Raw genomic sequence first — 12180 nt, forward strand, 5'->3', positions numbered from 1 at the left:
TTCCTTCCCTGTCCTGAGGTGTGCTAGGCTGGGGGTGGAGCTCAGCTGGCGCAGTGCTTGCCTATTCCTAAGGGGCCCCTGTCCCAGCTGGGTACCCGGCTAGTGCATGCTTACAATTCCATGTTCTGGAGACAGAGGCAGGAGCATCACAAGGTCACAGCCATCCCTGACTACAGCTGGGGCTATATGAGACCTTGTCTCAAGAAGAAAATACACTTCTGTTTCTAAGCAGTATTAATTATAGTGGTATTAGATAAGACATTATTACAACACTTAGGTTTAGTTTATTTAGATATATGTATGTTAAGAGGAATTTTTGAATAAAAGGAAAGTTTTCTTTTCAAGTATGTTTTCTAATTATTTTTATAGGAAGTTACCCTCTCTACCATGTCTTTCCAAAGGTGTGTTAACATTCACAGCACTTTAGGAATGAGGAAAATTGTGCTGCAATGCTACACACTGATGATGACAGGACATTGTCTGTATTTGTGTGTATATTTGCTTATGAGAGACTGTTTCTCACTATGAGGTCCAGTCTGGCCTGGAACTCACTGTGTAGCCCAGACCAGCCTCAGAGTCCTGGCAATCCTCCTTCCTCAGCTTCCCACCATCACTCTACAAGGTTCTTTGGATAGGTATAATGTTTTTGTGTTGTATCCTCTGTGTTCTTATCACTATAACTTATCTTGCTTTCTTCATCCTGAGCTTCAGAAGAGCCAGTGTCTTAATTGTGCTCATTTTGAATATTCTCATTCAAAAATACTATCTTTGATTGTATTTGACTGTTGTTTTGCTTCCTTTCTAGAACTCTTCCTCCTGGGTACTGTATAACCTGGCTTCATTTTACTGGAGAATAAAAAATGAGCCATATCAGGTAGTGGAATGTGCCATGCGAGCACTTCACTTCTCTTCCAGGTGAGATTCTTCTTTGTCAGGACCTCCCGAGTAACCACATCACTGAGGACTGTTAAAGAGTAACATGTAGGGAACAATGAGAAGCAATGTTTTCTTATAATTACACACTTGTTAATCAGAGACATTAATCTCATCGCAAATAAAGATCACAGATGCCAGTAAGTTCAAAGTGAAAGCTGTGTAATTAAGCTTCCATTCATTAAGGGAAAAAATATATATAAGGTAGATATGCTGTTATTCAAATGAGCCAGGACATGAACTGGAGGAATTAGCATGATTTGACACTTCCTTTCTTTTGTATGTGTGTAGGTGGGTTTGGTGTATGTGCATGGGTGCCTGCACCCACACTTGATATGAATAGAGGTCAGAGGACTTCATCAGATGTCTTCTTCTGTTGCTCTCCACCTTATTTTTAGGCAGGGTCTCTCACTGAAGTTTGGCATTTTTGCTAGATTAGCTAATTGGTCAGCAGGCTCCTGGGATTCTCTGATGCTTACAGCTGCACAGCAGGCCTTTATGTGAATGCCGAAGGTCCAAGCTCCAAGCCGTCACACCAGTCCCTGCAGTGAACTTCTCTTAAAGAAAAGATAAACCATAAATGATGTCTGCCGGATCTTATTTTCATGGCAACACTTACAGATATGAGGTTGAGGAAGTATCAGAATTTAAAAATGAGATATTAAACACGAGGAGTAGGTACCCGGGGGCATGGTCTGTGCGCTCTGACTCTAGCTGCATTTCCTCTCTTCTAGGCACAATAAAGACATTGCTCTGGTCAATTTGGCCAATGTTCTGCACAGAGCTCATTTCTCTGCTGATGCTGCCGTTGTGGTCCATGCAGCTCTGGATGACAGTGACTTCTTCACCAGCTATTACACACTGGGCAATATATATGCAGTAAATACTACTTTTTTGTTTGTTGAGTTAGAACAGTTGCCAGAGGGGGTGAGCTTTGTCTATTTCATCTTGTTTTTCTCTTAGTAGACTGTTTTTTTTCCTTTCCATTTTTGACTGAATAATGAAAATAAAGTAGTTGATGGGAAGGGGGGAAGGAAAACACCTCAATACTGTGTCATAATGTTCTTTTTTAACAAAATAAGTTAAAAAGTGAATAAACTGAAATTCTAAGCTGCAGACTAAACCTTAAGGATCGTAGACCTTTCCAGCTATAGCATGCCTTGCTGCTGTGGGGACTGATCAAAACAGTTTCCCCTGCACAATGTGGTAGAGGTGACTTCATGAGGGCTTTGGACAGATGCAAACAGCCATGGTTAACGTTTCTTCACTGTGTGTATGCATGTGTGTGTTTGTTTTGTCTCTTCAGATGCTCGGGGAATATAACCACTCGGTGCTCTGTTACGACCATGCTTTGCAGGCCAAACCTGGGTTTGAGCAAGCTATAAAGAGGAAGCATGCTGTCCTGTGTCAGCAAAAACTGGAGCAGAAGCTAGAGGCTCAGCATAGGTAACTGGAAGCAAAAATTTCACTGAAGCACCAGCACCACAGACCCTTGGGTTAGAACTGTGTTAAGTGTCATCACTTTAACGTGGTGAAAACAATTGAGAAGGAAACTTCTTCTTGCTACAGGTCCATCCCTGTTCACCAAATCCCAAGTGGCTTAGCACAGTTCTGTGACAGTACTGACTCTCTCTAGCATCATCAGCGCCAGGAACTAGAGAACATTTGTAAAAAAAAAAAAAAAAGCTCTCAGTTTAGATCTTTGCAGGTTGTTTGTTCATTTGTTTTGAGTAACTAAATGTCTTAGTTACTTTTGTATTGCTGAGAAGAGATATCATGGCCAGAGCTACTAATAAAAGAGTATAGGGGCTTGCTTACAGTTTGAGAAGCTTAGTTCATAACCATCATGGCAGGCACACGTGGCGCTCATCCACAAGTCGCAGTCAGAAAAAGAGAGAGCCTGAGCCTGGTGTGGAGTTTTGGAACCCCATGACACACCTCCTCCAGCAAGGCTACACCTTCTAATCCTTCTCAAGTTCACAAACTTAAGACAGTGCATTCAAGTATGTGAGCCTGTTCGAACCAGCACACTCAGGCCAACCCAGAACTCACTGTATGAGCTTGCGGCAGTCCTGCCTTAGCCTCCCAAGTGCTAGGGTCACAGGTGTGAGACACCATCCCCAACCTTTTGCTCGTTTGTTACTATCATGACACTTCGTACCCTTGGGGAGGCTCTGGATATGCAGGAATTCTACTAATTACATTTTTATTTTAACAGAATGCAGTGTATCCTGAAAGTCACTTGCATATACAGTATTTGCTCTCGCTTCAAGCCTTTGGGTCAGACATTGGTTTTGGCCCACATTTTCATTGGGTGTGTGTTAGGTTGGACAGCAGTGGAACTCTTTTTTATTTGATCCTATCAAGAATTCTAGCAAGGGGCTGGAGAGATGGCTCAGAGGTTAAAAGCAGTGGTTGCTTTTCCAGAGGTCTTGAGTTCAATTCCTGGCAATCACATGGTGGCTCACAACCATCTATAATGAGATCTGGTACCCTCTTCTAACGTGCAGGCAAAACAGTGTATATATACATAATAAATAAATAAAAATGTTTAAAAAATTTTTAAAAAAATCTAGCAAAATGTTTATTTCCATAGTAAGACTATGTAAGAAGCTTGATATGATTCAGAAGAAAAAAATTTATTTCTCAAAATTAGTCTTAATATCTTGGGTCTATTTTGGTTATTAAAGAAATTTAGAAGTCTTTAAATGTGTGTATTTGATCATCTCCTAATCTATTTAAAGCATCATGTAGTGAGACAGAAAGAATGATAGCTTGCATTCTTGTAACAGGCTTCTGTTCCTTGGATCAGAACGTGTTCTGGCTGAGCATTTTCCAGTGTTGTTCTCTTAGTACTCGAACTCACTTTCTCAGTCTCTATAAATCTGAATTCTCTGTGTTACAATACAATATATAATAAAGTTTCAGTGTTTCAGTGTAACCAGGCAGCTGGATCATTGAAATCAGAGGCTGAACAATATTGCTCTGTTTTAAGGAAGTAGAATATGAGACCAGGATACAATGTCCCTAAATTCTTTTCTATCTTTAGGCAGAATGAAAGTAAGAAGGAGGAAAGGATTCTAGAAGGGTTTTGAATGTCAGTGGAATGTACATTGCTGTGGTAACATACCGTGACCAAAAGCGTCTTGGGCAGGAAAGGGTTTATTGCATCTTGGAGCTTACACTCTAACATTGAGGAAAGGCAGAGCAGGAGCCTGGGAGCAGGAACTGATGCAGAGGCCATGGGTGAGGGCTGCCCACGTAGCTTGCTCAGCCTGCTTCCTTAGAGCACCTAGGACCCTCAGTGGTGCAAAGGTTCAAACCTAGGATTTGTACATCCTAGGCAAGTTTTCTAACAGTCTCAACCCTAAATTTATTTTAGATGATTTATAGAGATGTAAAAATATGCATATTTATGGTGTACTTTGTAAAATTCCATTGCAACATCCACTGTACGTATCCACCTCTGTCTGTTTAACCATCACGACGTGTAAATATTTGAGGACACGGTGTTTTCAGCTATGCAGCTGGGCAGGTGGCAGTGCTGTTCTTCTGTGGAGAAAGAAGAAGAAGAGCACATTTTCCAGATAGCCCATCTTAGTGGGCACACTGCAGCTGCCCCTGCTCGGCCTTGCCCTCAGCTGTCTACTCAGTTAGATGTCGGGGAGGACAGGACAGGTGATTCAGTTTTATGACGTCTGAAAATACCAACACGTTTGATTTTGAGAAGCTGTATTTAAGAGAAGGCCCTTGCATTCATGTTTTTTCTCAAGTAATAATTTTAATGTTTCTCGAGTATTAATTTAAAGAATAGCATTTTTTTAGCCTTGTTATTCTTGAACTTGTGGCGTAGAGTTTTTATTTATTACAATTACTGCTGATAACCATAAAGTAAGTTTATTTAAGCAAGTTTTAAAAAGTCATAATTTTTCAAGGTTTGGCTTTTTCTAATATTAAGGTCCCTCCAGAGAACACTGAATGAGTTGAAAGAGTACCAGAAGCAGCATGACCATTACCTGCGGCAGCAGGAGATCCTAGAGAAACACAAGCTGATTCAGGAGGAGCAGATCTTGCGGAACATTATCCACGAGACTCAGATGGCAAAAGAGGCTCAGCTGGGTGAGTAGCCTCCTGAGTGAGCAGGTAGGACGACTTCCTCCATGCTTGACTATCAGGCTGTCGTGCCGCCTTAAAGCAGTATGAAGTTGTATTTATGGCTTTCCTAGATCTTTGTAAGGTGTGTGTGTGCGTGTGTGTGTGTGTGTGTGTGTGTGTGTACCGAAGTGCATCAGTGAAGATCAGAGGATAAACCAGGGGACTCAGTTTTCTCCCTTCACCATGTGGGATCCAGGTATCAAACTTGGGTCACCTGGCATGGCAGCAAGAACCTTTACCTACTCAGCTGTGTCCCAATTTGACTTTCTTTCATCTTTCTGCTTATTTATTTTATTTTTAGGTTATGTGTTTATGTGTGTGCCTGTTTGTTTGCGTGCCATGAGCTTGCAAGTGCCTGCAGAGGCCAGGAATGGATGTGAGACCTCCTGGAGCCAGAGTTACAAGCAGTTGTGGGAGCTTAGGAACCACACCTGGGTCATTCTCTGCAAGAGCAGCACATGCTTTTAACCACTGACGTCTTTCCAGCCCCGGAATGTTGTTAAATCTCAAAACCAAGACTCATCACAGTTGGTGTTCTAGGATGCCTGAGAGCTGCTTCCAATTTTTATTCTCATTTTGACATGAAAACCAATCTGCAAGTCCTTTGGGTTGTTGTATTTCTCCAATTTTAAAATGCATGTCATTCTCCTAGAGATCTTGGGGCAGTACAAATTCTGACTCGGGATGTGTGAGGTGGGACCTGAGCTTCTACCCTCCTAATAAACACTGGCCGCAGGCAGCAAGGCCTTTCTCTAAGCCAGCAGTTCTCACCCTTCCGAACACTGCGACCCTGTGATACAGCTGCTCATACTGTGGTGAGCCCCAGCCATAAAAGTATTTTTGTTGCTACCTCATAACTGTAATCTTGCCACTGTTACGAATTGCAAATATCTGATAAGTAACATGGTGAAAGTGTCATTCAACCAAACTGTGAGTCATGGCCCACAGTTTGAGAACTGCTGCTCTAAGCAAACAGAGAGCAAGGCTAGAAACAGCACATGCACACTTCGCTAAAGCAAACTCTTTTTCACCTTGCTTTCCTGAGAATAAAAACCATTTCAGAAATAGAAATTTAGACCAGAATGAGTAGGAAATCTTCTACTCAGGTAGGAAATCTTAGCCCATGTCAGAAGGTAACTCGCAAGGGAATTCTGAAATCATTTCCATCGTTGTACATGAAATTGCTCATGTGTGTGGTTGATTGGTTGGTTGGTTGGTTGGTTGGTTGGTTGGTTGGTTGGTTGGTTGGTTGATTTTTCAGAGAGGTTAATGCATAGCTTTTATTAATGTTTCTTGAAGTCTGTTTTCCCATTAATCTAGAAGAACTTAGGTAGGCAAGACATAGGTGATTTTATTATATTCAGACTATTTTATTTGTGATTAAATTCCCAGGGAACAGATCTGACAACTCAGCAACAGAGAATAAAGTCAGAGAATGCCTTAAATTGTTCCCCTCGTGATGAGGATGTTCATCTGGAAGAACTTGAGCATTGAACCTTAGCTGTGACCACTTGTCATCTTTTTTATATTCCTCTAGTGATTTATCTTTGCCATTTTGAGAATAAAAAATATATTCGGGTTTTAGGCTTATTTAATGATCAATCTGTTCTAAATGGAACCTGAGCTCTTTGCACCTGAAACAAAATTAGGAATCATAGAGAGCAAATTCTCTGTTGAGATAGATGGCTAGAGTCTCTTCAAACCATGTTATCATACATACAAAACAAAATTATTGGAATGATTAACTTCTGGAGTTAATCTCTTCTTGCTTTATTTAGAGAGAAACTGGGACTTTAAAGGTTCATTTATAACTAGGTGTATGGGGTGGGGAGAGTGTGCAGCACATGAATACAGATGTCCTCATCAGCCAGAGTGTCAGATCCATCACCTGAAGTTAGAGTTACAGTGGTTGCCACCCACCTGATTTGAGTGGTGGGAACCAAACCCAGGTCATCTGGAAGAGCAATATGCACTCTTAACTGCTTAACCATCTCTCTAGTCCCAAACTGGGACTTCTTTAATTATTTCATTTAATTAACTATTAATGAGTGATTCTCTGTGTAGATAGCTTGAATACTCATTAGCACTAAGAAAGAGGCCCAAGATTAAAACTGAGGAAAAACACTAAGGAAAACCATGCTGTTGCTGTGTGACCTTGGTCATCATTTGTATAACTCCTTCTTGTCCCAGGAAACCATCAGATATGCCGTCTGGTCAACCAGCAGCACAGTTTACATTGCCAGTGGGACCAACCTGTGCGCTACCATCGAGGAGATATCTTTGAAAATGTGGACTATGTTCAGGTCTTTCCTAGTTCTTACTGTCACTTGTGTGTAAATAATATGTTTTATTTCTTTGACATTTTGTAAATTCAGTTGCTACAATGTGTGACTAGCATGTAAAGCTTTTATGATTTTTATTGTCTGTTATGTGTATGAATGCAGTTTTGTTGTAAATTGTCAGTTCCATGGATAACATTTCATTTCCCAAAGGACTAGGACTGTGTCTACATACATGTGCATTTGATTTTTTTTCCCCTTTGCTGTGGGATCTAGAATTGAGCTGTTACTACTATTTAACTAAGTTTTAATTTATTCTTCTAAGTCAGTGGTTCTCAACCTTCCTGTTGCTGCAACCCTTTAATACAGTCTTTTCTGTTGTGGTGACCCCAACTATAAAATTATTTTGTTGATACTTCATTAATATAATTTTGCTACTGTTATGTATCATAACATAAATATCTGATATGTGACCCCAAAGGAATTGTGACTCACAGGTTGAGAACTGCTTCTCTGAGGTGTAAGACCTACTTAAAATGTGGAAGAGAGAATGAGCTCTCTCCTAAAGTCCCTCCAGAAATATCAACCAAACTCCATTTCCTCTAAAAAAAAAAAAAAAAAAAAAAAAAAGACAATAAGTGCCATTGCTAGGCATATGCTTTCTCTCACCTGTCTCTGTATGCATACATACAGAACACACACACATGCAGCCATTCTAGGCTATCTACTTTGAAAGAAAGAAGATATAAATGCAGTTATATTGAGCAGTGTAAACCTTCTGGGTGATTGATGTAGGGAGGGTACACAACCTGATCAACAATCATAAAAAATATATCAAAAACAAAACCAACATTTACCCTATTCTTCATAAGACCCACTGTGTAAAGTTCTAAAGAATTTTCTAAAGACAGACTGAGAGAATTCTCAATAGAGGAATATTAAATGGCAAAGAAACAAAGAAATGTTCAACATCCTTGGTCGTCAGGGAAATACAAATCAAAACAACCCTGAGATTCCACTTTACACCCATCAGAATGGCTAAGATCAAAAACTAAAGTGACTACACATGCTGGAGAGGATGTGGAGAAAGGGGAACCCTCCTCCATTGCTGGTGGGAATAAAAACTTGCACATCGCTTTGGAAATCAGTCTGGTGCTTTCTCAGACAATTAGGAATAGCGCTTCCTCAAGATCCAGCTATACCAATCCTAGACATATATCCAAAAGATGCTCCACCATTTAACAAGGACATTTGCTCAACTATGTTCAGCAGTTTTATTTGTAATAGCCAGAATCTGGAAACAACCCAGATGTCCCTCAGCTGAGGAATGGATACAGAAATTGTAGTACATTTACACAATGGACTACTACTTCGCAATTAAAAACAAGGAATGATGAAATTTTCAGGCAAATGAATGGAACCAGAAAAGATCATCTAGAGTGAGGTAACCCAGAAACAGAAAGACACACATAGTATATACTCACTTGTAAGTGGATATTAGCCATATAATATAGGATAACATACTAAAATCTATAGTCCTAAAGAAGCTAAACAAGGAGGACCCTAGGGAAGATGCTTAATCCTCGTTCACAAGGGTAAACAGAATAGACATTGGAAGTAGGAGAAGAGAGTCAGGAAAGCATTTCTAGTCAAACAATCCATAAAAATTTGGGATTTTTTAATTTGAAAAACTCTAGACAACATTAATAGTAATAGCAAGAAACAAAGATAAATAGGCCTTTCAGGAGGGGCAACAGCAATGTGGAGTAGATGCTCCTCTGATTTATACAACCCATTTGCTAACACTTCTCCATGTTTGGCTTTCAAGACAGTGACTGAAGAGTCATACCACCCGAGAGTGTAGCTCCCTGTTGTAAGCCCAGGCATTCTAAGAAGGAAAGCAAAAGGTTTAGAAATATGACTGAAATCCAGTATGACTTTTGGATGTCCTGGTAGTTTGGGACTGCCCTGGGCCAGTGTCTATTCAGTCATCTCGCTTCTGTGAAGCAGAAGAGTGTGTTTTTAGTAACAAGACCCAAAGCTACAAGTTCATGCGTGCTCCTTCCTCTCACACATTTCCTGTCCCATCCCTCCCAGGATCCTTTTCTCATTCTCCATATGAAACCAATAGAACTATGGCATCTTATAAGTGTATTAAATATTTTATCTTGGTTGGAGGAAGGCTGTACATGTGTGTGCTCCTTTATTTTTTGAGTTTCCCCTCATTCACTGTAAAGTTTGTATTTGGAACTGACCATAATCTCTAAATGACAGCTATATAAAACCCATAAGAATACTTTAAAATTGTCGCTGTTATTTTTCATATGTATGGGTATTTTGCTTACATGAACATAATGTGCTTCATAGGTGTGTCTAATGTCTGCAGAGACCAACAGAGGGTGTGAGAGTCCCTGAAGCCAGAGTTGCAGGGGGTTGTGAGTTACCACGTGGGTGCTGGGAACCTAACCAAGTCCTCTGCAAGAGCGTTAAGTGCTCTTACCCTCTGAGCTGTCTTTCCAATCACTAAGAATATTTTCTTCAGCTTCCTTAATTCTAAGCACAGTACTAATTTTATAGAATAATAAACATTTTGGTGTTGGCAGGAGGAGGAAGAAATCACCTAATTGGTTAACCACTGAATCTAAACCAGGAAACCATAAAAAGGACATGAAGGGACAGGGAACTAAGCTGTGCTTCTGCTCACCCTCTGTGGTAAAGCTGAGTGAGCGTTGTTAGCGTCACTGGGTAGCCACAGAAAATAACTGTTGGGACATAGTTGTAAGAAGTAAATATTCTATTGCTTATTGTTGACCTGCTTTCTGAATTTCTGTTAGACTATTGATGAATGTTCACCAAGATTTTAGTTTAAGTAAAATCTCCCTCATAACTCCACCTCTACTCACAATTGGATTAAACTTCTCATTTTCTAGTTTGGTGATGATTCATCAACCTCCAGTATGATGTCCGTGAACTTCGATGTTCCTACAAATCAGAATGACGTCAATGATTCTACTAAGTCTTCTCCTGTAGCCCATTCTGTTCTCTGGGTCTGGGGCCATGACTCTGATGCATATAGGGTAAGTGTGTAGAGAGGAACGAAGGCGTTTTTCTCCATCAGGCATGGTCTAAAATGCAGTGGCCCTGCACTGCAGTGATTAATGTGGCCTGACAGTATTCAGCCTAATGCAGCACACACTGAGTAAAATTACTATTAGATGCAAGCATTCCATTGGGGGATTATGTGTCAGTAAGCTCTTGCCTGCGTTCCTCACCATCACCGGGCAGATGAAAGCCCTGATTCCTGTTTCACATGCTGGATAATTACTAGCCTTTTTTTTGTCACTATTCAGTTAGTACTGAAGGCTAAGCTGATACTAAGATGTCATAGGTAAGCTTCTTGCCCTGTTGAAGCTTTAACTAATGGACATACATACAGTGACCACATTGGTAAATGCATTTCTAGGCTACCATGAAGAAGTTGTATGTTAGCTAGGTTGTATGGTAGCAAGGGCATAAGGACAAAAAAGTGTAGTTTTTATTTACCATCAAAATTTCAGAACTTAATTGGATATTTATTCTAATAATCGGCCATTAGAGCTAATTATATATATATATTATATAATACAAGTTCCTCAAAGTTTAGTATCGTCAAGGTATTAGTAGGCCTTTAGTACAGTTATTTATGTGAAGGAAAATGAACATTTTACAGATTGCTAAAGGAATTGCTGGACAGCTGAGACAAGATGCTTGTCTGAGTACTGGAGTGCTAAAAGGATTATAAATTTTTGGCATCTAGACAAAGGTGTTTGGTTGGGATTTGTTGTTTTGTCACTATTAGGATATATATGTGTGCTTTCAGGTACAGGTCACAAATTGTGCCTCCAAGCGAAGGATGTACCCCCTCCTTTACAAAGTCCAAAGGTAGATAGGCTAAACTTCAGACTCGGACGACCCCGAGTGGCCACTGACTTTAGTTGACTTGTTTCTTCCTCTCTTACGGTGCCAAGCTCATTATCAGTTTCGTCTGAAACCATCGGCAACGGAAACAGCAGGCAGTTTGTTGATGTGAGACTGAGACTTGCTTTCTTTCCAGTATTGCCTCCGGTTTGTCCTTGTGTTTCATTGCTCAGCTAACAGGCCTGCCCTGCACCTAGCCAGTCTGTGGTGAATCAAAAGGAGTAAGTTAGACTAAGAATTGGCAGAAGGAATAGTATAAGATCAGGCAGAGTACCCACACTTCCCTGAAAATACTACTTTTCTGTTCAGTCATTCTTCTGTGCTGTCTTACTGTTCAATTGCTGTGAAGAGACACCATGACCAAGGCAGCTCTTATAAAAGAAAGCATTTGATTGGGGGTTTGCTTACATTTTCAGATGGTTAGTCCATTATCCCATAGTTAGTCTATGGGAGGGAACATGGCAGCATGCAGGCAGGCATGGTGCTGGAGAAGTAGTTGAGCATTACATCCTCATCCTCAGGCAGAGAGAAAGACACTGGGCTTCGCATGGACTGTTAAAACCTCAAAGCCCACCCCTAGGTGACATACTTCCTCCAGCAAGGCCATAAACCTAATCCTTCTAATCCTTTGAAACAGTGACTAAGATTTCAGATATATGAATCTATGGGGTCATTCTTATTCAAACCACCATGAATACCTAAATTTTGAGGGTGTTTGTTTGTTTTTAATTAGTTTTTTAGAGACAGGGTTTCTCTGTGTAGCCCTGGCTGTCCTAGATTCACTTTGTAGACCAGGCTGGCCTCAAACTCATAGAGATTCACCTGCTTCTGCCTCCCTGAGTGCTGGGATTACAGG

The 12180-nt window shown here is 40.5% G+C and overlaps 1 protein-coding gene across 8 annotated transcripts in view; it reads left to right on the top strand.

The window, feature by feature from the left end:
• Ttc17 (tetratricopeptide repeat domain 17) overlaps window positions 1–12180 on the top strand; it is a 102923-nt gene that overhangs the window by 25540 nt on the left and 65203 nt on the right. For 4 of the 8 annotated variants that reach the window (XM_021627320.2, XM_021627325.2, XM_060372186.1 and 1 more), the window contains exons 6-11: window positions 806–915; window positions 1668–1812; window positions 2240–2379; window positions 4892–5052; window positions 7279–7391; window positions 10298–10444. In XM_021627320.2, coding sequence (XP_021482995.1) covers window positions 806–915; window positions 1668–1812; window positions 2240–2379; window positions 4892–5052; window positions 7279–7391; window positions 10298–10444 — 816 coding nt within the window. Of the gene's footprint in view, window positions 1–805; window positions 916–1667; window positions 1861–2239; window positions 2380–4891; window positions 5053–7278; window positions 7392–10297; window positions 10445–12180 lie in introns of all 8 variants that reach the window. The other 4 variants (XM_060372181.1, XM_060372183.1, XM_060372185.1 and 1 more) reach the window with 1 other exon arrangement.

The sequence above is a fragment of the Meriones unguiculatus genome, chromosome 18, assembly GCF_030254825.1.
Source record: "Meriones unguiculatus strain TT.TT164.6M chromosome 18, Bangor_MerUng_6.1, whole genome shotgun sequence".
NCBI lineage: Eukaryota > Metazoa > Chordata > Mammalia > Rodentia > Muridae > Meriones > Meriones unguiculatus.